The 27,615-nt window shown below is 40.5% G+C and overlaps 1 protein-coding gene across 1 annotated transcript in view; it reads left to right on the forward strand.

Moving 5' to 3' along the window:
- The first annotated feature begins 23,371 nt into the window (after window positions 1-23,371).
- Window positions 23,372-27,615, forward strand: part of ITM2B (integral membrane protein 2B) — a 28,065-nt gene continuing 23,821 nt past the window's right edge. Inside the window, exon 1 of the mRNA XM_025924996.2 lies at window positions 23,372-23,677. Within this exon, the coding sequence (XP_025780781.1) occupies window positions 23,561-23,677 (117 nt within the window). The 5' untranslated portion in view covers window positions 23,372-23,560. The remainder of the gene's footprint in view (window positions 23,678-27,615) is intronic.

The raw sequence follows: 27,615 nt of genomic DNA on the forward strand, positions 1-27,615 counted from the left end.
TACTCCCTGCCCCCAAATATGCTCAGCTCCCCCATTTAAAAATACCCCACCAGAGTGGTGCATTTGTTACAATCAATGAACCTATCTTGCTACATCATTATAACCCAGATTCCATAGAGTACATGAAGGCTCACTGTTGGTGTACATTCCATGGGTTTGGACAAATGTAGAATGACATTTGCCATTTGACATCTGGTGCATATAATGACATATATGCACCATCACAGTATCAGACCAAGTGTTTCCACTGCCCTAAAAATCCTCTGTGCTCTGCCTATTCATCCCTCAATTCCTCCTAACCCCTGGCAATCACTGATCTTTTTAGTATCTCCCTAGTTTTGCCTTGTCCAGAATGTCATATAGTAGTTGGGATCACATAATACGTAACCTTTTTAGATTGTCTTCTTTCACTTAACAATACATATTTAAGGTTCCTCTATGTCTTTCATGGCTTGATAGCTCATTTCTTTTATCACTGAATAATACTCCATCGTATACCATTGTGCATACCATTGTATACCACAGTTTGTTTATCCACTCACCGACTAAAGGACATCTTGGTTGCTTCCAAATTTGGGTAGCTATAAATAAAGCTGCTATGATCATTTGTGTGGACATGAATTTTCAACTCATTTGGGCAAAATCAAGGAGCGCAATTTGCTGGATCATATGGTGAAAATATGTTTAGTTGTGCAAGAAACTGCCAAAGTGGTTCCCCAAGCAGCTGTATCACGTTACATTCTCACCAGCGATGAATGACAGTTCCCGTTGCTGCACGTCTTCACAGCATTTGGTGTTGCTAGCAAAAAAAGGAATTCATAAGCCAGATTTCATTAAAATTGAAAACTCCTGCTCTGCAAAAGACACTACCAAGAGAATGAGAAGATAAGACTGGGAGAAAATATTTGTAAAAGACACATCTGATAAAGGACCGTTATTCTAAGCATACAAAGATCTCTCAAAACTCAACAACAAGAAAACAAACAGCCAGATTTTAAAAAGGGGCAACAGACACCTCACCAAGGAAGATACGGAGATGGCAAAGAAGCATATGAAACGATGCTCAATGTAATATGTTGGGAGAAAAATTGCAAATTAAAACAAGGTAGGGAGTGCCGTGATACACTTACTAGAATGGTCAAAATCCATTGTAACCATTTTTATAGAACTCAGTAGTGGTATTATTCGCATTGCTGTGCAACTAATCTCCAGAACGCTTTTCACCCTGCAAAACTGAAGCTATACACCCATGAAGCAATAAAACCACATTTCTGCCTCCCCCCCAGCCCCTAGTAACCACCATTCTACTTTCGGTTCCTATGTATTTGACCACTTTAGTTTCCCACTAGGTTAAGTATAAGCATGAGTATAAGTTAAGTATAAGTAGAAGTAGAACCATACTGTACTTGTCTTTGTGTGACTGGCTTATTGCACTTAGCATAATGTCCTCAAAGCTCATCCATGTTGTATCACGTGACAGGACTTCCCGTGTTTTTTTACTTTTAAAAAAAAAAAAGTGTTAATCCTTTCACTTAGGAAATCTATGCTGTGCTGGTCCTTTACCCCCTCTCCCCCCAAACAACATTCCCCATCCTTCCCTCCTACTCTGAGTCTCAGGAGGCTGACCCCTGTGGATTGCCTCACCCTTGCCCTCTAATTTCTGTCTGGGTTTGGCTAATGGAGACAAGAGTTACTTTTTGTTCCTCCACACAGCAGTCCCTTCTTGCCTCGCCCTTCTTTCAGGCAGGGGCTGCTCTTGATTCTTCTTCCCCAGCATTAGCTCACTTCAGGCTCCCTTCACATCATTCCCTTCCCCTCCAGCCCCCACCCACCTCCCCAGGCCGCTTCAGGCTTGGGTCAATTTCCTGTTGTTGCCTGTCCCTGCCTGCTTCACCATCCCTTTTTTGTTCCTATAACCTCACTCATACCTTGGCAAACAAAATCTCTTTATTAAAGTCTCTTCATTAAACCCTTCTGAGTATGCCATCTGTTCCTATGACTCCTGCTGTGATCCTGAATCAGACTCATGCAGCTATATAAAAAAAAAAATTAATGTGTAGAAGGCTAGGAAGTGAAAAATAAAAATCTGTATCTACCCCCCCATAGCCTTTTACTTCCTTCTATTCCATGTACAGTTGTTGCCATTTTGTTTGTTGTTTGGGTTTTGGGCGGGGGGCGGGGGGTGGGGGGGGTGGGGAGAGTAGTGGTGACCTTACCTTGAGCTCACTCATCTATTGGGTGAGCTCTGGCTGGTCTCAGACAAAGTGTTAAATCCTTCTCCCTTGTTGATAACTGGTTCAAACATCCAGGCCTAAGTCATCAGCACAGGTTATCTCCTTTTCCCAGGGGAAGGGGCTGAGAATGGGCTTCTTGAGTCACTGCCATGATCCAGTTCAGGCCAATGAGAATCCAAAGAGCAATTTGCTGGGGGGGGGGGGGGGGGGGGGGAGGGGGGGGTTCCTCTCAAGAGCACCATGCCTGAAAGTGAGGCCTAGAACTTCTAGAACCAGTTTGAGGAGTCAGCAAAGGAGGCTCAGACAGGAGAATCAGGGCAAGAGTTGGGTCAGCAGGTTAAGCTAACCCTAGACCCAACCAGCCTCCACACATCCAATTATGGTATCTGATAAACTTAATGGTTTTCTGTTTACTTGCAACAAAAGCATCATAAACGAGACTTGTACATACTGTAGAACACACATACCCCAACGGAATCTTACCACAAGTATTGTAGAGCAAATTGCTTTTTTCACTAAACCATAGAATCTTGAACATCCTTCCAGGTAAGCACATGTGAATCAGCTTCTTTATTTTAAATACTGCATGGTATTTTGTCAAAAGGAAACATAGTTTATTCATCCTTTTCCCTAATGAAGGACATTCAGCTTGCTTGCAGTTGTTCCCTATTATAAACATGGGCAAAATGACACAGGCTTTGGTGTGTCTGTTTTATTAAAAAAAAATTTTTTTTTAATTTTTAAATATTTATTTTTGAAAGAGAGAGAGAGACAGACAGACAGAGCATAAGTAGGGGAGGGGCAGAGAGAAAGGGAGACACAGAATCCAAAGCAGGTTCTAGGCTCTGAGCTGTCAGCACAGAGCCCGACGTGGGGCTCCAACTTGTGATCCGTGAGATCATGACTGAGCCAAAATTGGATGCTTAACTGACTGAGCCATCCAGGCATCCCTGGTATACCTGTTTTAATATGCACATAAGATAAATTCCCACTAGAATTGCTTGGTCAATAAATCTGAGGTTTTAAAATGTTCATGAATACTGCTATGGTGCCTTCTGAAAGGTTACACCAATTTACATTTCAACTAAGAATAGATGAGCATAATTATTTCTTCACACCCTTGCCAACATTGGGTATGATAAAAAGTTTAAACCTTTGGTGATCAGATAAAAATTACATATCATCAGTGTATTAATATTTTTATTTATGAGTGAGGTCAAAGCATTTTTATGGTTTTTTTCCTTGTAGACTAGTCATGTCCTTTTGGCCACTTTTTGATTTAATTTTATTTTTCTTATTGATCTAAAGTAGCTCTTCGTGTATACTTTTAAAATAGCTATTTATTACAGATGTTATATATTCTGTTCCCCTGCTTTTGTTAATCATTTTCATTCATTTGTGGCACATTTTAATGAGAAAGTTTTATGCAGTGTAATGTACTGATTGATGTTTACCATCATTATTTAAGACTATTGCTTTATGTATAGAGTCCTTCTTTCACTCCAAGATTATCTAGGTTCATTAATGTTTTCTTCCAGTAATTTTATGGGTTTAAATTACATCTAAATCTCTGATCCAAGTGAAAAGTTTTTACACAAATCTGTACTCTTATTTTGTTGCCGTGAGTATATACTAGTATTGTAAGTTTTAAAAAATTGTCACTAGCTAGTCTAGCACAGATAGATTTTCTGTGAAAATCTTAACCAAAAAAAAAGACCAATAACAGATGTAATTTGAAAAACACCGATATGGCAAAAGAATGAAACTCGGCTTCCCATATTTTGGTTTGAAATGTGAAAGAGCACCATATGCAAGCCTCTCTCTGCTGTGTCTAAACTCCTCTTCCGTGTGTACATACCGTTCAGCACATGAAGACTTCCGGCTTGGTTTTGGTGGCCACCCCTCCTTAGGCTCCATATCAATCCACAGAAACAAAGGAAGAAAAGAAGTCAAGAGAAAAAGTAACAGAGTAAGATACAAGCATAGTAAGATGTAAGTAACCTGTTGTAACCGGTTAGAAGCAGAATCAACAGTTTCCATCAGGCAGCAACAACTCTTCCTGACACATTGGGACTGCCAAATAGCACAACTCATTTCTCCACTCCCACTCCAAAAAAACTACTCCCCCAGCCTCTCTAGGCCATAGCCCCAAAGTGTCCCCACTTTGCATGAAGTTAAGAGCACAGCCTCTAGAGGGGCATCTGGGTGGCTCAGTCAGTTAAGTTTTGGCTCAGTCACGATCTCATGGTCTGTGGGTTTGAGCCCTAAATCAGGCTCTGTGCTGAGCAAGGAGCCTTCTTGGGTTCTCTCTCTCTCTCTCTCTCTCTCTCTCTCTCTTCCTTTCTCTCCTTTCCTCTCTGCCCCTCCCACTCACTCTCTCTCCCAAAATAAAAAAAAAAAACTTAAAAAAAAAAAAAAGGGCAGGTTTTGGAGCCAGATTGCCAAATTCACACTGGACTCTGCCACTTATTAGCTGTGAGACTTTGGCACATTGCTTGAATATCTCTGGGCCTCAGTTTTCTCACTTGTAAAATGGGAATAATAAAAGTAGTACTTTCCTTGTGTAGATAACCTGTGGAAGCATTACCTAATATACCTAAAGCATTTAGCCCAAGCCTGGAATATAATGGTGCTCACTATATATTAACTCCTATCTTTTTCAGAGACCAATTAAGTCTGTCTGAGCTACAAGTTCATTGTAGAAGTCCAAAGGTATATCAGAAAGTTAGGAATTGTACGACATTCCAGTTTTCCTGTTGTTTGACATGTTTGCAAAGATCACGCAAGCTCTCCCTTTCTACTTCGTTAAGCTATAATATATGGATAATTAGTTTCTTGTTGCAATTAACTGCTAATTGTAGAATGCAGTAAATATGCAATTTGAGGGCTACTGTTATTAAAAGGGTTCTTATTCACCTGACTTAAAACATGTTATTTCTTCTCCAAATGACTCAGTGCTCTACTCACTATGATTACGCAGTGAAGTTAGAGAGTTACTGAATCATTTCAAGCCTATTTATTGATGCTAAGATCTCTCTGTGTAAACGGCAAAAAAAAAAAAAAAAAAAAAAAAAAATCTTAGTCACACAGTAAGACAATGGCACCATAATGTAAAGAAAAAATGTCTTGCTTTGTAAACAGTGGAGCTGAGTGCATTTTGTGATAATAATTCTCCCCAACAGCTCTATGTAGGAAGAGTTGTCCTATGAAGTTTCCCTCTTAAAGAAAAGTGAACTAAAACTTTCCAAGATTATATTACTAGCAGGGATCATTAGGGCTTATTTTAGGAAACTATCCTACCACATCTTTATGTAGGTATACATTTATTTTTCAAAAAAAATTATTAATACAATTGAAATGCATTTTATTTATTTTGCTATTTGGTTTACCTACTAGGGCTTTCATTACATTTTTTTGTTTTCAAGATCAACAAAAAGATGTAAGTAATTTAATTTAATTACAATAGGTAAATTAATTAAATTCTTTAATTAAAAACTTCCTGCTGTTATGGTTGTAGTATCGTCTCATAACTCTGAGGTTACTGATTATAGCTAATTTAAAATCATATTTGCTCTGGTAACTATTTCCTTGGGCATTCATGCTTTTACTTATTGGGTTTGGTGCCTGCCTTTCACAGGCGGGCGGTGCCTTTCTTTAAAAGCCTGATGATTCCTGGGGTGCTGTTTGTTTTTGTAATTCAGCATCCCTGTCTGTGGGAGCTGGTTCTCTGTGAGCTTGTCTCTGGTCCTTGTGGATGGGCCAGGGTAGAGGGCTGAGAGGAGCTCCTCATTTCTCTCCCATTCCTTCTGCACTTCACTTCTCTCTGGAGCACTGTTTCTCAACCTTTGTTTCATTATCGTCCTCCAGAGGAAACTTTATAGGCACTTTTCCCCCTAAAACCACTTAAGCCCAATGAAATATCACAGAGATGGCCACAAATTATTGCAATATCTAAATTCCTCTTTCCCCACTCTCACTGAGAGTGATATCACGTACCCCCAGCTGAAAATGGACGCCCTGAATAATGCCCTTGCCTTTCCATACCAAGTACGCTGGAGGGAAATGCTCTTACTGCTTTTTGCTTAGAAAGGAGTTGTCCAGGGGCGCCTGGGTGGCGCAGTCGGTTAAGCGTCCGACTTCAGCCAGGTCACGATCTCACGGTCGGTGAGTTCGAGCCCCGCGTCAGGCTCTGGGCTGATGGCTCAGAGCCTGGAGCCTGTTTCCGATTCTGTGTCTCCCTCTCTCTCTGCCCCTCCCCCGTCCATGCTCTGTCTCTGTCTGTCCCATAAATAAACAAAAACGTTGGAAAAAAAAAAAAAAGAAAGGAGTTGTCCAAAGAATTTTCCTGCTCCTTTATCCAATCTTTCTGAATTAAAAACATTCCTACCTCTAAAGGCTCTGATGTACTAGAGTTTTTTTGCTGTTATATATATTTTTATTTATAGACTTTACTTTTTAGAGCACTTTTAAAAAGGTTCACAGCAAACTGAGCAGGAAATGCAGCGTCCCCACAGACCCCCTCCTACCTCACCCCAGCCTCTCTTGCTAGCCAGGCACATTGGTTACAATCTGCACTCTCTTTAAAACTGAGGTTCAGGGGCGCCTGGGTGGCTTACTTGGTTAGGCATGTGACTGTCAGTTTCGGCTCAGGTCATGATCTTGCTTTTTCGTGGGTTTGAGCCCCACTTTGGGTTCTGTGCTGGCAGCGCGGAACTTGCTTGGGATTTTCTGACTCACTCTCTCTCTACCCCTCTCTTACTCATGCTGTCTCTGTCTCTCTCAAAATAAATAAACTTAAAAAAAAAAGCATGTTAAAAACTAAGGTTTGCTCTATTCTGATGATAAAAGCTTTCAAAATTTCTGGAATTTTTAAAAAACTCAATCTCCTGATACTTTGTTATTTTCAAGCAATAGAATGAATGCTTCTTCATCTTTATAATTTTCGTAATTTTGAGGAACTGGGGCAGGTGGGCAGGGAGGACTTTCTTCACACCCTCCATCCCAAGTCAGGCTCCTAGAGAGTTAGTTCTACCATGATTTTTTAAAAAATGGGGTAGAGGGCACCTGGGTGGTTCAGTGGGTTAAGACTCTTGATTCTGGCTCCGGTGATAACCTCACACTTTGTGAGATCCAGGCCCTGAGCCTGCTTGGGATTTGTTTCCTTTCTCTCTGCTCCTCCCCTGCTTTCTCTCTCTCTCTCTCTAAATGAATGAATGAATGAATGAATAAATAAATAAACAAGTTTGTTTGTTTATTCATTTATTTATTTAGAGAGAGAATGAGCTCGAGAGACAGACAGACAGAGAATCCCAAGCAGGCTTCACACTATTAGCACAGAGCCCCATGCAGGGCTGGAACTCACGAACCATGAGATCATGACCTGAGCTGAAATCAAGAGTGGGGCACTTAATCGACTGAGCCACCTACATGCCCCTCAAAGTAAACAAATAAACTTAAAAAAATTGGGCAGGGGGGCAGGGAGGAATTAACTTCCATTGACTGTTATTGTAAGCCATACCAATGATCTTCTAATTTTAGCTCAATAATTCTTCTAAATTCTAAAAGGCAAGCAAATTATTCTTAACTAAATAGCCAGCATTTAAAAAAAAGTAATCTCTAGGCCCAATGTGGCTTGACCCAGAGATCAAGAGTCGCATGCTCTACCAACTGAGCCACCAGGCACCCCTAAATATTCAACATTTTTAATAAATAATATATATTAGCTTATGTGTGATAAAGTAGGATGGCTCTATTTTTATGAGTCCCTTCTGCAATGTACTATATTTTTGATTGTTGAATTTATGATATATTTAATTTATATAGTAAATTAAAATTACTTATCAATACTATACATTTAAGCAGTTTTGTAGAAAAAAAGCCCACAAACCCCATTAGATTCTATTTCTATTGCTCTGTATTCACTTTTAATCTGTCAATATATATGAACATATATGGCATAGTTCTAATATTTTATGCATACTATTTCTATTACTGTTTTGTTACCCAACACATATGCATGTCTACTTATATTTACAAGTCTACAAAATGTCATTTTTCCTACCCATGTAATTATTAAACAGAGTGGAATCATCATGTTTGCTGACATCTTGTTAGTATTAAGAATATTTTTTATTGTGTGGAAGAGTATGAATACCATCAAGCAGCTTTCTAAAACACTTAACCCAGCCCCACCAAACACTGGGTTCAAAATTTTAATTAGTTTGGAAGTTTTTAAATTGACACTTTTTTTTTTTTTTTTTGACATTTGTGACCACATTTTCCCACGTAATGACTTCCTATCTGTATTCTCACATGTATGATAGTGTTTGTGGTAGATTGTTTTTGCCTGATGTGTCTGGAACAACCAAACGGTCCCATACTTCTTGTTTGACACTCCTCCCACTGAGCGGGAACAGCTCTGCTTCTCCTCTACGTTTTGAGTGGCCTTGTAATTCTGGCGGAAATGACACTGTGTGACCTCCAAGGCTATAGCATGTTTGGGTTCAAGAGAAGTGTATCAAAAGGTACACCTTGTCTTAAAACTCAGCCACCTACCTGTGAGGAAGCCCCAACAGCCTATAAAGCAGCCCATGTGGAGCCAAACAGAGGGCCTCAACCCATAGTCCTGGCTGAGGTTCAGTTACAAAGCCAGCCCCAACTTGCCAGCCATGTGACTGAGTCATGTTTACGCACTAGCACCAGACTAGTCACTCTTGCTAATGCTGTTGGCAAACAGGAATATGACACCCCTGCTGAGTTCTGCCCAAATTAAAGATTTATGAGCAACATCAATAATTGTTTTGTTTCAAACCACAAAATTTGGAGCTGGTTTGTTACCCAGCAACAGATAATTGATACAGTGTGCATGAACCATGTATCGAGTGCAATTTGGAATGTTGATATGCACAGGCATACCTGGGGGTGGGGGTACTGAGGGTTGGGTTCCAGACCACAGCAATAAAGTGAAAGCAATACAGTCAGTCAAACGAATTTTTTTTGTTTCCTAGTGCATGTAAAAGTTTTGCTAACACTGTACTGTAGTCTATCAGTAGCAGTGCAATAGCATTATGTCAAATAGAAATGCGTACTTTAAAAATATTTTATTTTTATCGCTTCTCGGCCTTTTGGCTAAGATCAAGTGTAAAAATACTTTATTTTTAAACAATGCTAACGATCATTTGAGCTTTCAGCAAGTCACCATAAGCTCACAGGTCACCAGGACAAATATAGTAATAATGAAAACAATTGAAACATTGTGAGAATTGCCAAAATGTGACACAGAGACACGAAGTTAGCAAATGTTGGAAAATGGTGCTGCTAGACTTGCTGACACAGGGTTGTCACAAACCTTCGATTTGTAAAAAAAAGTATTATCTGTGAAGTACAAGAAAGAGAAGCACAATAAAACGAGGTATTCCTGTATTTGTCTAATTCTTTATTTGGAATAACCACCTTTTTTTTTTTTTTTAATCAGAGAGAAATACAGAGAGGTGAGAGGCAGTATAGCATAAAGTATAAGGGCACTCTGGAATTAGACTGCTTGGGGTCAAATCCTGGCTCTGTCGATCACCAGCAAATTATCAACAGATACCTTGTCATCTGTTAAATGGGGCTGATAACGACAACCATTTCAAGAAGTATTATGAAGATTAAATGAGTTAATGTATGTGAAATACTTAGCCCAGTGCACAGCCAACAGTAAGTCCTGTTTTAAGCATTAGCCATTCCTAACAGTTACATATTTTCACATGTAACTCTATTCTGTTGCTTTTTTAAGAATTGCATTGTGACATACACATTTTCTTTACCTTTTTTTTTACACTTGTCTTTACTTTTATACTTAGTATCAGCCAGGATTTTTGCTAGTGTAATAACAGAAAACTCAATAAAAACTGAATTAAGAAGGAAATAGTTTAATTAACTTGCTAAGAGGTCTTAGTTGGACAAGATCTACAGTTGACCAGTGTATCATTTCAACGATGCCATCAAAGATCCAGATTCTATCCAGCTCTTAGATTTGCTAATATTGGCAACGAAGTGGCTAAGTAATTCCAAGCATCATATCCAGGTATGGAAAATCCAGAAGTAGGCAGGCCATCTCCTCTCTTGATTATATCATGGGAGCAAGAAAGGTTTTCTTCACAGACTTATATTCGTTGCCAAAAATTGTGCATGTACCCAATTCAGAAACAAATCCCTTGCTATATATCATTGGAGTGGAAAGAATGTTGGACCATCAACCACAATGTTTACTGAACTTTCTAGCATATGCAATTTCTTTTTGGTAAAATATAATCTGTTTCATCAGTAGTTCTGATTTCTTCTCTGACTCAGGTATTTAAGAGAGTGTTCTATGCTTTCCAGATGGCTGGTGACTTAAAAAAAATAATTTTTGGTATTGTAGATGAAATTACATGTAGAATTATGGTCTTTTGTTTATTATGCATCTTTGAATCTCAAGGAGAAAGTCTATTTTTTTTTCTTTCCATGTCTGTTAATTCTACTCTATTTCATTGTTCAGCTATGTAATTAGTTGTTTAGTTGATCTGCCATTTTGATAGTGGGACTTTAAAGTCTTCAATTATGAATATATTCCTGTTTACTTCTTCTTGTATTTCTGCATTAGCTTTTGTTTTAGGTATTTGTTTGCTTTATTTCTTGAAGACAGATTTAATGTTGCTATTTCATGTGTTAATATAGTTTTTACCATCACATAGCAATCTTGTTTCTCACTTGTACTATTTGTTTTAAATCTGTTTTACCTAACACCATAATAGAAACTCTGCCTTTGGGGCGCCTGGGTGGCGCAGTCGGTTAAGCGTCCGACTTCAACCAGGTCACGATCTCGCGGTCCGGGAGTTCGAGCCCCGCGTCGGGCTCTGGGCTGATGGCTCAGAGCCTGGAGCCTGTTTCCGATTCTGTGTCTCCCTCTCTCTCTGCCCCTCCCCCGTTCATGCTCTGTCTCTCTCTGTCCCAAAAATAAAATAAACGTTGAAAAAAAAAAAAATTTGAAACTCTGCCTTTGCTTCTCTCTCTCTTCCCATTTTCTTTCCCTAATTTATTTTTGTTTTGTTCCTAGACAAACATGTTGAAACTCAGACCATCTCTAAATAGCTGTCTTATCTCTCATTTTGATAATGATGCCAATAACAACTTTTAGCTTAGAAAATCACAAAAATATCTATTGATTATATTTTTTATGCCTATTCTAATTTCCTGGAACTTTGAGAGCTTATGAGTCCCTGAAATTTGCATGTTTAAATAAACTTAACTTTTACAAACCAGTTTGTATTTCATTATGGAGTATCATCAACATCATTATGGTTAATACTATATTTTCTGATAATGAAGGTATTTAGTTGGATGTAAGGATACAACTTCAAACTTTTGCCAATCAGTAATGCCATGAAGGTTATTTTATCATCCAGTTTTCTATTCAATAGTATTTTGAGGGCACCACAATTTTATATGGAATTCTCTCTAAACAACTGCAGACTTTTAAATTGTTCTCTAAGTAGTCCCATAAGGATTCTTAGAAGAGTTTGGGTATTGTGTATTACTATGTATGTGAGAGAGAATGGAGTACATGTCTGTAGCTGAGAAAAGACCCCAAAGATATCAGGTCCTAGAGCCTATAAATATTAACTTATTTTGAAAAAAGTCTTTGCAGATGTGATTAGATTAAGGATCTTGAGACAGGGAGATTGTCTGGTGGGCCCTAAATGTCATCACAAGTGTCCTTATAAGAGACAGGCAGAGAGTGATTTTACACACACACACACACACACACACACACACACACACAATGGGGAGGACTGAGAGGAGAAGAAGAAGAAGAAGAAGAAGAAGAAGAAGAGAAGGGGGAGGAGGAAAAGGAGGGGGAAGAAGGAACAGAGGAAGATTTGAAGATGCTGGCCTTGAAGATTTGAATGACGAGGCCACAAGCCGAGGGAATGTCAGCAGCTACCAGAAGCTGGAAGAAGCAATGGATGGATTCTCCACTAGATTTCAGTCTAGTGATATTGGTTTAGGACTTCTGGCCTCCAGATTTCTGACAGAATAAATTTCTGTTGTTTAAAGCCATCAAGTTTGTGATAATTTGTCAGGGCAGCCATAGGAAATGAATACAATGCCAATCGATAATATATTTTCAGATATCAGAAAATAATTTTAGTGGTGTCCTATGCAATGACAGCAGGTTTCCAGGATAATGTAGTAAGAGCCAACCTTGGTATCCAATATGAAGCCAGAAGGCTGTATGGAGATGACCCCCTGGTAAAGTAAGTTGCCTTCAGACCCAGGAGACTATTCTGCTAGGTTCCTCAATAGAATCAGCTTTAATTATCTAGTTAAGGAGAATATGGAAACACTCTAGCTTCAACAAAACCGAGTTGAACAAAACACCCTGCCTATAAAATGCCAACTGAATGAAATGTACAAGTGGAATGCAGCTATACAGGTAAGGCATATCCTTTCTCTGCTGACAGAGATTCCCGTTTGACAGCATGTCTTTGTATTTGGGTTACTTTAGAACCAGCTTGGGGGGGGGGGCCCACGGGCACTGGAGATAGATGCAAGGCTTTCTCTGTTTCTCCACCACCTTTTTTTTTTTTTTTTTCAAGGTTCCTTTCTTGGTCTTGCTTTGTTTTTAAAACCAGGAAAGCAGCCTGCATTCCCAAGGTCATTAGCTCCTCTCCTGTCTCTTCTTTTCAGGACCCTGTTGTTTTGTTTTGTTTTTCCTTAACCTAGGAAAAAATGCAACCACAAATGTAATGTTTATCTTTCAAAATAGCAGCTGAAAAAGGCACAGGATGTGTGAGACTAAAAACGCTCTCTTGGTTTCCTCTCCTTTTTTTGTGTGACTTTCCTCAGGTTCCTCCCAGAGGGAGCCTACTGTAAGTAACATTTTTCTGTTCGGCTTATGGGGAAAAGTTCCCCCAGGGAGAGTGGCATCACCTCAGGAACATAACCTGGTGTACTCTGTGCCATTAGGCACAGGCTTAACTGCACTTCAGTGATGATTCTCCACCGTGTTGTTTTCTTCATTATGTCATGACTCCAAGTGGATTAGTCTTCAGTCTCTCCTCCGTTTGGAAATAATCATGGGTCGTGGATCCCAGTGCTACTGAAATATTGACTTTTCTTGGGAACTCTGTAAGAAAAACTTCTTGGAAATCTATCTTCGACCAACTTAGCTGTTTGCCTTCTTTTTGGGTGCATTCCGTCAGACAACAGGATTTAGTAGTTCAAATTCTTGCCTCACAGAACTACTTGTTCTTAATGACATGTATCCTTTCTTCCACTTCTCATTTCTTACACCCTCTTTGCTCAATTCTCTCTTCCTTTATTTCCACATCTTTGCATGGTTTTCTACAATCATCCACCTATTTGCTATTGACTAGGGGCCTTTCTCACCCCCATTATTTTGGATGTGACTTTTATAAAGTATATAGGAACCGTGGCAAGCGTTTTTCAAAAAACTGAATTGAATTGCTCTGATTACATGCCATTAAGGCTCCTTATCTGCAGTACACATATGTTTGTTTCTGTTACATGCACTCTAACCCTTCATAAAATTAACTCTGGTGTCTCAGAATGATGGCCATGTTATTTGTTGGTGATGTCTATAACACAAAGTTTTATTATGCCTCCAAAGTATCGTCTTTCTCTTTGCAGAATGTAATAAATTCACTTACAGAAAGAAATGAGTTTCAAAGCTTAAAAGTTCACTAATGCAAAGAAAGGCAAAACTGGGTATGGTGTATCTGGAGAAGCATGCTCCATGGGTAGTTTGACCCGTAGCACTGAAAGATGAGGCATTAAAAGAGTCACGACCAAATGGTCCCCATCTGAGTAGTGCATAGCCACATTGAGGTAGCACCCCTCCTTTTATCTTTTTTTTTTTTTTTAACTAGGCTCCATGCCCATCATGGGGCTTGAACACAAGACCCTGGGATCAAGAGTCCCATGCCCTACTGAGTGAGCCAGTCAGGTGCCCCTATCGCCCCTCCTTTTGGTGACTTAAGGAGCTTTAACTGAGACTATACTACCTTAGGAAAGTTCCTAAGTGAATGGGCATTTCTAGAATGACTAGAAATTTTTGTTTCTTTTCTATTGATTGGAGATTTATTTGCCCTTCTACACTGTTTTGTTCTTTCAGGGAATGTCTTACTGCGTCTGTTCCTTCAGTTCTTCTATGCCTAAAAAACTGGCCCTGAGTGAGTACTTAAAAAGGAGAAGAGATCCTCTCTTTTTATTTCTTAGCAGTTTTCACTGAGGAAACCAAAGGCAGACCACTTCCTTGGTACGTCTTTTAGCATCTTATCAGATTTCCTTTTATTATATTTTTTCTCTCTGTGTGGTCTCTTAACACAAATGGTAGTTAAACGTGCTATTTCTGGCTTAGGTCAGGTATTTTCTCACAGTGGATTTTATAGGCCTTTTATGCAGTGTGATCAATCAGCCCCAAGCATATCCTAAGGAGAAACTTCTGCGTTGAGTATACCTCACATGGCTGAATTTCCCCTGGCCTTCAAATTTGTATATCCTGGGGGCGCCTGGGTGACTGAGTCGGTTATGTGTCCAATTTTGGCTCAGGTCATGATCTTGCAGTCTGTGAGTTCAAGCCCCACATCAGGCTCTGTGCTGACAGCTCGGAGCCTGGAGCCTGTTTCAGATTCTGTGTCTCCCTCTCTCTCTGCCCCTCCCCCATGCATGCTCTGTCTCTCTCTCCCTCTCTCTCTCAAAAGTAAGTAAACTTAAAAAAAATTTTTTTTATATCCTGAATCAGCTCTTATTTTATCTGTCTGAAACATCCTTTAAGGGAAATTACGAAAATAAAAAAGAGGTTTTTACATAAATATTTGGGTCTAGGTTCTTCCGAGTTTTAATAAATCAAACCTTTGTCTCTCTTTGCTTAAAATAAGCCGAAGGAGAAGGAGATGAAAGATAACACAGAAACCGCCTCTTTAGATGCTGTCTGCCTCAAAGTACAAACAATTTTTCTCTTGGGTTTAAGTCCTCTCTGTTATGCAATGATTTGAAGCATAACAGAAGAAAGTGGATTATACCAGATTGAAAGTAAAAATCCAAGTAGGTTTCTCCAGCTCTGGTGGGCCTATTTGCATTTCCCATATTCTTTTTCAGGTTAGTTAAAATGGTCCGGGACCCAGGCAGATGTGTCCAGTATGGACTGGGGAATCAATAACTCCTTTTGTATCTGAGTGCTTTGTAGGGAGTAGTCTGTAACAGGCAGGCTCTTAAGCACATTTCTTTAAGACCTCTTTTTTTTGTCCCTGGTGTGGGTCACACAGCACAATGTATTTCTTACATTTTTATGTCACCTGGAGCTCCTTTCATTATAAGCTCTCAATTTCCTTTACCATTATCACCTTACTAAAGAGATAAGTATTTGCAACAGTTTTCATCATCAAAACAATCTTAAATTTTTTTTTTTAAATAGAAAGTATGGGGGCAGAAGAAGAAACCAGCTTATTTCACCAGCCCAAGGATCTTGCAATTATCACCAAATTTAAGAAACACAGTTCCTCAAGTATATGCCCTACCCAGGAGTGCAGTAGCATGGAGACTGATCTAGGTAACATAGGTCAACAATGTCAGTTGGTTCTAAGGGTTTCCTTGTCAATAACTCATTGTGAGATCTTTCCTAGGTCTTTGTGTCTATTTATTTATTTATTTTTTTTAACGTTTATTTATTTTTGGGACAGAGAGAGACAGAGCATGAACGGGGGAGGGGCAGAGAGAGAGGGAGACACAGAATCGGAAACAGGCTCCAGGCTCTGAGCCATCAGCCCGGAGCCCGACGCGGGGCTCGAACTCACGGACCGCGAGATCGTGACCTGGCTGGAGTCGGACCCTTAACCGACTGCGCCACCCAGACGCCCCTCTTTGTGTCTATTAAGAGCAAGGAATGCAGGGGACAGTTTTAGGCAGGCATAGACTGTCATGTTGCTCTAGAACATGATATCTGAGTAAATAGGAAATAGACTTCTCATCAATATCTATGGCTGAAAGCCATCTAGACTGGAACCTACCTAAGAGTCATGAAGACTAAGTGTGGCAAAAAGCTCTTCCTGTTTTTGTGCTGCTAATTATGCTGCTTTATGAATGATTTTGTTGTTGTTGTTGTTTAGTAACTATTGGCAGATGCAATGTATCTTGGGGTTCCGAGGTGGAAAGGTCACTTTAGTGATCTTTGACCACAGTTCCACTGACCACAGTTCTGCAGGAGACCAAAATCATTCAAGTTTTTCTTTGATTTTTGAATATTTTGCTTAATGATCATAAGAAAGTAATTTTGTGGTGGCTTTTAAAAATAAGTCTGTCTAAATAAGTGTGACCTTCCCATTAGCTTGAATTGCAATCTGTTCTTGGACTAGGCAGAAAAAGAACTATCAGAACTTCTTGAAGTCTTTTTTCCAGGACTTTGATTCTATTAGCTAGAACACTGTTTGAACACAAGGCAAAGTCCTTTAGCTGTTCAGTCTGAAAACATGAAACTTCACATTTATGGTTTTCAGAAATTTGAGTGTCCCAAGCCAGCCATGTTTGTTTTGTGATTTCCTGCCCAGTGCACTTTTCCTATTTTGACTTAATCAAAACAATTTTTTAATGTTTATTAATTTTTTTTTGAGAGAGAGAGCATAGGTGGGGGTGGGGGGGGGGTGCAGAGAGAGAGGGAAACACAGAATCCGAAGCAGGCTGCAGGCTCTGTATTGTCAGCCCAGAGCCCAATGTGGAGCTCAAACTCACGAACTGCGAGATCATGACTTGAGCCGAAGTCAGATGCTCAATGACTGAGCCACCCATGGACCCCCTGATTTAAATTTAAATTGCACATATATTTTTTTAAAAATTGCACATATATCTTAGATGTAATTAATGAGTAGGTATGAAATATAAGATATAATATACAAACATATTTAGAGATGTGGAATATCAAACCCTGATTAGACTATCTCACCCATTCTCATACAGGTTCTAGACAAAAGAGTTTTTAAAATTATTTAGCAGTTAAGTTTACAAAATATCTCTGGGAGATAATGTATGTTATCATATGTTCCACCAATGAGTGCAGCTACACTTTAAACTATTTTCAGAGTTAGGATTAAGTAATATTATTTTCTATATTTCATGAGAGTGTCACAATGTTAAATAATTTACCATAGGGGCGCCTGGGTGGCGCAGTCGGTTAAGCGTCCGACTTCAGCCAGGTCACGATCTCGAGGTCCGTGAGTTCGAGCCCCGCGTCAGGCTCTGGCTGATGGCTCAGAGCCTGGAGCCTGTTTCCTATTCTGTGTCTCCCTCTCTGTCTGCCCCTGCCCCTCCCCCGTTCATGCTCTGTCTCTCTCTGTCCCAAAAATAAATAAACGTTAAAAAAAAAATAAAAAAAAAATAATTTACCAGAATTCACATAAAGTTAGCATTGTTTTTGTCTCCACTGTGGGGAAAAGGTTAAAAAACAAAGAAGAAAAAATTTTTAGGGATTGCAGGGGGCCTTTTAATTAGATCCTAGGGTGATTAATACATTTTTTAAAAAAATCAGTGTTTTTTGTTTTTGTTTTTAGAGAGACAGAGAACTTGAGTGGGGAAGAGAGGTAATATTAAGCAGGCTCCATGGTCAGCTCGCTGCAGGGCTTGATCCCATGACCCTGGGATCATGACCTAAGCCAAAATGAAGTTGGACACTCAACTAATGAGGCCATCTAGGCACCCCTAAAAATCAGTGTTAAATGGAATCTGCCTTCAGGTGCTTTTTACGTGTGTCCTATTATATGTACCAGGTTTATCTCATTTTAGGAAAGTGCACAAAAAAGATGGAATTAATGGTCTGAAAATTTAGTCAAGCATCTAAGAAACCCACTGAAAGAAATTTCGTAGTACTAACTTCAGATTCCTTTTCTGTTATAATAAAATGGCATTAAAAATGGCAAACTATTGCTTTCTCTGTATTAATTAAAATAATAATTTTGATAAAGATAGAAGGAAGGCAAATTCCTGTACCGAAAGCCAGCCAGAATAGAGTGACAGAGCGCTGGAGATATAAGTTTGGCTTGGTGACAGAGGGCCTCAAAATTTAAATTATATACATACACACATTGTGTGCATAGCAGGGGGCTGTGAATCATATATGTAGTCATGACAGAGAAATATCAGTGCCTCCTCCCACAATTCATGTTGCCAAAATAATGATTATGATAGTAGCAACACTCTCCTTGCCTTCTTGGATGAAGCCCAGTATGACACTTGGTAAGATTTAACTGGACTAGGGTAGGCTTTTTATGATATTCGGCCAGGCTTTGTGCATATGTCTTTTACTTGACTTGACTTAAACACACACATGCTCTCTATTATAAATTATCAATAATATTGGTGTTTACAGTATCCCTTCTTTGAACGTAAATAAAATAGCCCTATGACCCAGCAATTGCATTACTAGGTAGTTATCCAAAGGATACAAAAATGCTGATTCAAAGGAGCACATGCACCCCAATGTTTATAGCGGCATTATCAACAATAGCCAAGTTATGGAAAGAGCCCAAATGTACAATAACTGATGTGGTATCTATATACAATGGAATATTATTTGGAGATCAAAAATAATGAAGTTTTGCCATTTGCAACAACGTGGATGGAACTAGAGTGTATTATGCTAAACAAAATAAGTCAGTCAGAGAAAGATAAAAATCATATGATTTCACTCATATGTGGAATTTAAGAAACAAAACAGATGAACATAGGGGAAAGGAAGGAAAAATAAGATTAAACCAGAGAGGAAGGCAAACCATAAAAGACTGTTAAATACAGAGAACATTCTGAGGGTTGCTGGAGGGCTGTTGGGTGGGGGGATGGGCTAAACGGGTGATAGGGATTAAGGAGGGCACTTGTTGGGATGAGCACTGGGTGATACATGGCAGTGATGAATCACTAAATTCTATTCCTGAAATCATTATTACACTATATGTTAACTAACTTGGATTTAAATACAATTAAAAAATTAAAAAGAAAAGAGTATTAGAAACTTATCTAATTTATCCTCATCAAATAAATAAAGGAAGGAAGGAAGGAAGGAAGGAAGGAAAGCTTTCAATGGCCTGGAAACTTCCTTCTTTCTTATTCACCCAGAATGCCAATCAATCTTCACAGAGCAATCTTTTTGTTTTGTTTTGTTTTGAACAGGCTATTTGCAAAAACTCTCAGCAATTTTCTCGGAAAAAAAATTCCACACTACTCATTTTAACACGACGTGGAGATTTATAGCTCCATCCTGCCTATCCTGCTGTTATGCCCCACATTACTCTGCATGTACCTGCTGGAGGCCTCTCACTCGGCCCTCTCTCGCAGTGGTCTTGGTGTCCTTGTTCATGCCATTTCCTTCACTCAGGCTGTTCTTCCTCCTCCTTTCTCTGCATCCAAATCTTTTCCATTCCTCTAACTAAAATCCTGTCCCCTCTATGAAACTTCACCAGGCCACTCCAGGTCGTTCTGGACCTCAATGTCATACTTTGAACAGTTGACTTATTCGAGTATTACTGGTAAAATATGAGGCATGGTGAAGTTTAAGCAAGACTAGGGCTCATGTTGTTTGAGTGGATTCTGACCATTGGACCCATCTCTGTGCCTCTCTTCTATTTATCACTCTATCTCTGTCTCTGTCTCTCTCTCTCTCTCTTTTAATTTGTTTTTCTTATCTTTTCTCTCTTTTTCTCTCTCTCTCTCTTTTAAAGGTGAAGGGACATACTCCAAATGTGGAGGTACTTGGAAAGCCATGCTTTGAAGGGGGAAGCTAATAGATGGTAACTGGAGGACTGGAGCATCCAGTGTGGGGGCATATCCAGTCATTCCACCATCAACACAACACAATCCCATATGCCAAGAGAGCTTCATTTATTGTTAGGACAATTCCCAAAGGCATATTACAGCCTGAGATTCTGAGAGGAAAAAAAACAAAGCCCTGAAAAACTAATTCAGTTCATCAAAGAAAATAATGACATGATATAAAATAAAACAACTGAAAAACATATAGGGTATTGAGGTAGGGAGGTGATAAGAAATATAAACTTGGGAGGTAAGACATTTAGAAACAATAAAAGATATTTAAAGTTATGGAGAGAAGAGCAGTGCTTGCTTAAATCTGAAGAGAGGTAAGTTGAAGCCTTATCATTGCCTGGAAGAAATACATTTTTTTTTTAAATTTTTTTATTTGAGAGAGAGAGAGAGAGAGCACCCTTAAGTGGGGGAAGGGACCAGAGAGAGAAAGAAAGAGAATCTTAAGCAGACTCCACACTCTGCATAGAGCCAGATCCCACAACACTGGGATCATGACCTGAGCAGAAAATAAGAGTTGGAAGTTCAACCAACTGAGCTACCTAGGCACCCCTGGAAGAAATATTTCTTAAATAAAAGTTGAGACAAAGCCACAAAAGATGCCCAGCCAAGCCACACATTGGGTTAAGAGAGAAGATATAAAAAGCACATTTCAAAGGGCATACTGAGTAATGTTGTTTCACTAGGGGCCCCAAATTTGCAAAAATTTCCAATCCTCTTGCTAAATCTGAAAGGGAATGAATTGAAAGCATGGAGATGTAAAAAACCCAAAACAAAAATCCTTATCCAAGCATTTAGATTTATAAATCTAAATGATCTAAGATTCTTAAATATTTTTTTAAAAAAATGTTTATTTTTTTAGACAGAGGGAGAGACAGAAAGAGAGAGAGTGCGTGAGCAGGGAAGGGACAGAGAGGGAGAGAGAATCCCAAGCAGACTCCCTGCTGTCAGCACAGAGCCAAAGGAGGAGCTGGATCCCAGGAAACAGTGAGGTCATGACCTGAGCCCAAGATCAAGAGTCTGATACTTAACCAACTGAGCCACGCAGGTAGCCCTGATCTAAGATTCTTGAATTAAGTTCTCTATGTTTTGTTTTCCCTGATGGTCTTTTTTTTTTTTTTTAAGGTTTTATTTTAAATAATCTTTACTCCCAATGTGGGGCTTGAACTCACAGCCCTGAGATCAAGAGTCTCATACCCTATGGACTGAGACTGCCAGGCATCCTGTCTTCCTCCCTGGTTAAACAGAAAAACAAACACCAACATCAAGAAGAAATTTAAAGCAAGGATCACTTTTAAAATAGAGTTTCCTTACTCTCTCAAAATTATTGTGAAAAAGGAAAACAAAGGTCTTCTAGGACCCCTTTACTTGCAGTAGTTAATGGTTACTTACCATTATGTTTTTAGCTTTCTTTTGTTGAGTCATCAACTATTCTCCTCCCCCACTCCTTAGATTCCAGGGTCAACAGGCAACCTTTTATTAAATCATGGGACTGCATTTGCTATGTTTGGTCTTGATCCAGCTTCTTTATTATCTGTGCTGTTGTGCACCACACTGTTTTGTAGACACATCAGATAAAATGGGGAAACAAAACCGGGAGACTATTCCCAGACTATTTGCCAACTGATTTTAAACTGTTGCTGGGTGCTGGTATGCAAAATAATAAATAGTCTTTTATTCCTAAGTCTTGTGGAATAGAAATGGGGGGGGGGTTGTTAATTTCCGATTCTGTCAAATGCCTTCATTCTTCCTTTGCCTCAGTTTCCTAATTTAATAGTGTCCAGAATTTTTTCTTTTCTTCCCTAATTCTATGTAATGCAAATGCCTTCAATATTTTTCCATCATCCCATCATAACAAAAAGAGAAGCAGGAAGGATATATGTATAATCATTTATAATCCTCCAGATCTTGTTCTGGAATTCCTTAGTTTTCAATGGTAGTGTCTCAGGAAATCTATGAAACTATGCCAGTAGTTCACAAAGTAAACCTCACAGGGTTGATCCCTCATCAAGTGAGGGTCAGGGAGTATCGGTAAGGTGCTGCAAGACATATGGCTAGCTGGGATCAGAACTCACCAGAACTGGAATTCAACTCTTGGCCATTCTCAACTGAACTCTCAATTTTCAGTGGAATTTCAGAATGCCTAAGCAGACTTAGGGTCTGGATTGGGTTTCTGAGTCCAGTATGACCTTTGGAAACATGGTCTGGAAGATGTGACAACCTTGGGTTGTTTCACAGGGATTTTGGGGTCTGATTCTACCGAGTCTGGGACCTAACCTCATTCTGGAGCAGAGCCACATTCCCAAGGACCTCAGCCTCAGCCTACTTCCTTCACAGTTGACCGAGGTCAGAGTTGACACAGCTGAAACATTCTACACTGTATCCACCTTTTTGGTGGAACCAGGACAGAGTGGGGGTGGAAGAGTACAAGATCAACCATTTGTTCAAAGAGCTACACAATCATTAACCCAGTTAACAGTGCAGGCCAGTATCCTCTCTCACATTAGTTATAAGAAGAATCTTTTCAAAATATAATTTTGCCTTATCCTTATTATTATTTTTTAATTTTGCAGAAAATTACTAAAGACTCATCATTGAGTACCTTGCCTTTGAATCACAAATCATCCGGTGTGCACGTGGGTTTTGTTCAAATCTGCACCAGAGTGGAACATTTTGTTTTAGGAATGTGAGAAGTACGAAATACAAATCTGCCAAGAGTCTTCCTCCGAAGTGCTCTGGGATTAGGCAGGGTAGGTATTGACCTTCCAAGGGAGGGGGTGAAGACATGGCAAGTCTGAGTCCGGTAACGCCCTTGGGTGAGGTCCCAGGAAGATAAAAGTAGTCAGATCACAAGGATAGAGCGTATTAAACATTTCTGCCCTCCACTGGGCCAGTTCCATAATATAGAGAGGAAACGGAGGTGTGGACGCCCAAAACTTCCAGTCTTTGGACGTGCGGTGGGGGCAGCGAGCAGGAAACGGCCTGCCTGCTACTGCCTGAGGTGAAGCCACTGTGCGCGGCGAACCCAACAAAGTTCACCTGACTTCGTTACAAACCTGCAACATTGAGCCCGGAGGTAAACTGGGTGTAAAAGAACTCAGAACCGGAAAATCCAGGCCCGCACCCAACGAGCGCCGGACCCCGCTCCCCGCCAACCGGCAAGATCCTGCGTGGGACCTAAGGCGGGGGCAGAGTCTGGCGCGGCGCCCGGCCCCGCCCCTCCCGCCTGCGGTCCCGCCCCTCCCTCCTCCCCGCTCCAACCCCGCCCCCGGGGGTGCGAGCCGTCTCCGCCCTCGCCCGGGAGCTGTGAGGCTGCGGGAGCGCTGCAGCAGTAGCCGCCTCAGCAGCCGCGGAGCCGCTCGCTTCACCTCCGTCGTCGCTGAGCCGCTCCCGGCCGAGGAGGCTGCAGCCGAAGCCAGGAGCCCTCAGCCCTCGCCTCGAGCTCGCCGCCGCCCTCCGAGGGCGCCCCAGGCCGCGCCATGGTGAAGGTGACGTTCAACTCGGCTCTGGCCCAGAAGGAGGCCAAGAAGGACGATCCCAAGTGCGGCGAGGAGGCACTCATCATCCCCCCCGACGCCGTCGCGGTGGACTGCAAGGTCCGAGGGCCGGGGAGGTCGAGGGACTGGGAGCTCGGCCCGGCCCGCAGGGCTACGCGGGGCCCGGGGCGGCTCTGCGGTTCGCGGTGGCGCTGGGGTGCGGGCGAGGGTCCCCGGGAGGGTCTCCGGGCTCTCCTTCTGAGGCTGCTCCCCCTTGCGTGTCCGGCCGCAGCTTCTCCTTTGTAAGAAAGTGCGTGTGCAGGAATCGGTGCTTAACACGGGATCGGGGGCTTGCGAGGCCTGGAGAGAGGGATCGAAGAATTGTGCCGAGTTCACGGTCGTTGTGCAGTCGGGGGAAGGTGCGTTGGGTCGTGACTGGGTTCGTTCCACCTGGAGACCGGCGGCGACATGCAAAACAACGAAAACAACCACAGAGTTTGGCACTTCCTCCCAGTGTAAATAATGTGCCTAAAATGGCTGACATCATTACAAGCCTAAACCTCTGTTGCTTCCTACTTTCGTTTCCAGGCTGAACAGCACTTGGACTAAGTCCAGCTGCTGTAAGTCTCTTAATTTTAAAAGCATTTTCTTTACCTCCTTTTTCCACGGCCCTTCGGTATTGGCAGGTGAACTTCAATTTGGGGTCTGGAGAGGGGGGGCTGAGGAACGGGTGACGGAAGGAAGCGAAATGACGATCTTTTCAGAGTAGCCTTTGGCTACTGATTTTATAGTTAAAACAAATATTCCCGGTAAAGATCCGTAATTACTGTGTACATGTTAGTGTCAAACCGACAACTGGTTTTTCAATTACATAAGCGTCTTTATGAGGACCCCTTACGCTAAGTGAAACTAAACGGGAGAAACTTGTCCAAGTCCCTTATAAAATTCTCCTTTATTTCGCAAACTCCCCCTTTTAGTCCTAATTAAAAATCAGGAGTGGGACCATAATTGTGGTAGCTTTTAGCGGCTTACAATAATAATTCATTTAGAATATGATTGTAATTGTCTCAAGTTAAAAAGGAAAGACTCCTAGCCTATTTTCTACGAGATCTTTGGGCTGCAAAAATTCAGTTCTCTAGGTAGAAATTAGCTGTAGAAGTTAGTTATGCTGCACAAGTTACTTTTTCCTTAGCATTTTTCAAGACGTGTTATCAGTAGGGCACACTTAGTTTTTACTTAAAAAACAATAATTGTGTGCAGGTGTGAGTAATAAGTTATTTTTTTTTATATGGTTTAGTGAAAGTTACTATTGAAAAATATGGCACTGACATACTATAAAAAATTTGAGATTATGTGAAGCTGGATGTGCCTGTACTTATTTTTTGGGAATGTTCTAGTTAAAAACAAAAACATCAGGGGTTGATTTTTAAATGACTGCCTTGCCTTGAAATAGGAACAGTGAACTGATTCCCTAAAAGGATTAAGAGTTTTGGTATTGGTATTGTTTTTCTGAATCCATTGCAAACAGTCTTGGTCTTAAAAGAAAATGTTTGGAATGCACAGAGGATAATTCCAGTAGCAAATTATTATCCTAGCTCTGTGTTTATTTAACATTCATTGCACCTAAAATAGATTGTCAAGTGCCCTGTCATAACAGTCACAGTCTCAGATACATATAGAGATTTTAATCGTATTATGTATCTTTTAAAAAATCCTATAAATAAATATAATTCCTCCCGTTTAAAAAAAGGGAGGGAGAAAGCATCAGATGATGTCACTTCAGAGAGCTTTTCTCTGTTTCTCTGTACTGAAGGAGATTTGAAACTCTGGATGAACGACAGAATTAATTTGCTAGGCAGCTTTAAATCTGACTTTTAACATTTTCTGTCATTTCTGAAATGTTAACTTTGTTTTCAGATTTTCAGAATTTCTCGCAGTTTCACCATACGCTAATTTTGTTTTCCCAGCAGTTGTGAAAAAGTAGCCATTGGTAGCTCTGTGCTTTGTTTTCTATTTTCTTTTTCTATTTGCTTTCTATTTTCTTAGATCCTATATCTAAATAGAAATACTTGAACTAAGCTGTGAGGGCCAGAGTATTCCTTTGTAACCACACAGCAGTCATGGATGAATAGGCAGATAAAAAAATGACTAATTCTTTTTCTAGCAATAAGCTCAAAGACTTCTTTTCTTCAGTGAGTGACAAAATATTGCTCTACATTAAAAGTAGAACCCGTATAATCAGTCACTTAACGGTAAATGAAGACTTTGCTTAGTAATAGACGTTGTGAAAGAACTTCTGATCTGCATCTTAGCTTGGGCTGTGATTACATAATGTGCTCTAGCTCCTTGGGGTGACTTTACCAGTAACCACTGGTTTGACTGCCCATATTCTGCACCGAATCAGCCTTCCTTTTTTCCCCCTGGGGCATTTCCTTGCCTGCCTGGTTGGTTGAGAGAATCAAGTAAAGCTAATTATGGACCAGAACTCCTGAACAAGACATTTTTAATACCTTTAAACCCTCCTGGACCTCAATGTCCAAAAGACATTTGTTTCTCAAAATGTACAGTTAAGGGTCACCTGCCCTGATGTCATTTTGGATTCTGGTTAAAAAATGCAGATTCTATTGGCTAGAATCTACCAAAGAATTCTGATCTCTACCACCAAGAATTCTGATCACTCCAGTCATCTGTCTTATGTAACACACATTCCAGTACTTTAATGTTGCTTCTGTCTTTTGCTGTTTCTTTAGCTCTTATTGCAGGTTCCATTGCCCCATTTTTCAGTCTTGTCTTTGCAGTAGCTGTCAACTCCCAACAGCCATGTCTACTGATTATCTCAACTAGCTCGCTATTTACTATTCTTAATGTTTATTTATTTTTGACAGAGAGAGAGAGAGAGAGAGAGAGAGAGAGAGACAGAGCATGAGTGGGGGAGGGGCAGAGAGAGAGGGAGACACAGAATCCAAAGCAGGCTCCAGGCTCTCAGCTGTCAGCACAGAGCCCAACGCGGGGCTGGAACCCACGGGCCACGAGATCATGACCTGAACTGAAGTCAGATGCTCAGCCAACTGAACCACCCAGGCGCCCCTATTTACTATTTTTTCACTACATTTTCCCTTTAATTTTTCACCTTCCTCTGCCTGTCCCAACTGTCACAAAGCTCAGAGATAAAGATACAGAAATAGCAGAGTATGACCTCTGTTCTGTGTAACAGGTGAATTTGAAATCCCATGCATGTTTTATGTTAGGTGCAGCAATTCATTCACTTACATTTGTGTCTATAACTTTGAGCCTTGGAAAACTGTTATATATTTGCAGATATGAAAGAAAATACTTAATGTACTGAGTCAGAAGTCCCAGTTTTGTCTTTACATAACTGAGCTTGGGCTTAAGTTTTTCATTTTCTTTATCTCTTTGATGAGCGGGTACAGCCACATGGTCTATAAGGACTCTTCCAGTTTTACAATTTGATGAAGATGTTAGGATTACATAATTATATTTGGCAGGAATTAAATTGTTTTAATTGTGAAAAATAACAACTACCTCCTCACCCTAACCAGACCGTGCCCTTTCTTCTTCCCCATGTTTAGCATGTTATCTTCGTATTAAGTAGCAGTGGGTCAAAGAGAAAAGAAATGGACCAAGGTTTTATGTAATAAACCAATTTTTTATTTTGGGTTACCTCACCAAGAGAGTGCACCCACATGAGCAAGGGAGGGGGCAGAGGGGGGGAGAGAGAGAGAGAGAGAGAGAGAGAGAGAGAGAGAGAGCAAGTGCAAGGGAGAATCTTAAGCAGGCTCCACTCTCAGCTGAGAGCCGGATGCTGGGCTCAATCCTAGGACGCTGTGATCATGACCTGAGCAGAAATCAAGAGTCAGACACTCAACCAACTGAGCCACCCAGGCGCCCTTTGGTTTCCCTCATTTTAGAGCAGTAGTTGGTAACAGCTTTTTTGGTAATGCCGAATTATGAAACACCTTTCCCAATATCAAAACTCAGAAAGCTTAAATTTGCTTCATAGGTATTCCTGCCGCTGTACTGCTGAAAAATAGCATTGC

This window comes from Puma concolor, chromosome A1, assembly GCF_028749965.1.
Source record: "Puma concolor isolate L17-30 chromosome A1, mPumCon1.1.hap2, whole genome shotgun sequence".
In the NCBI taxonomy this organism is placed as follows: domain Eukaryota; kingdom Metazoa; phylum Chordata; class Mammalia; order Carnivora; family Felidae; genus Puma; species Puma concolor.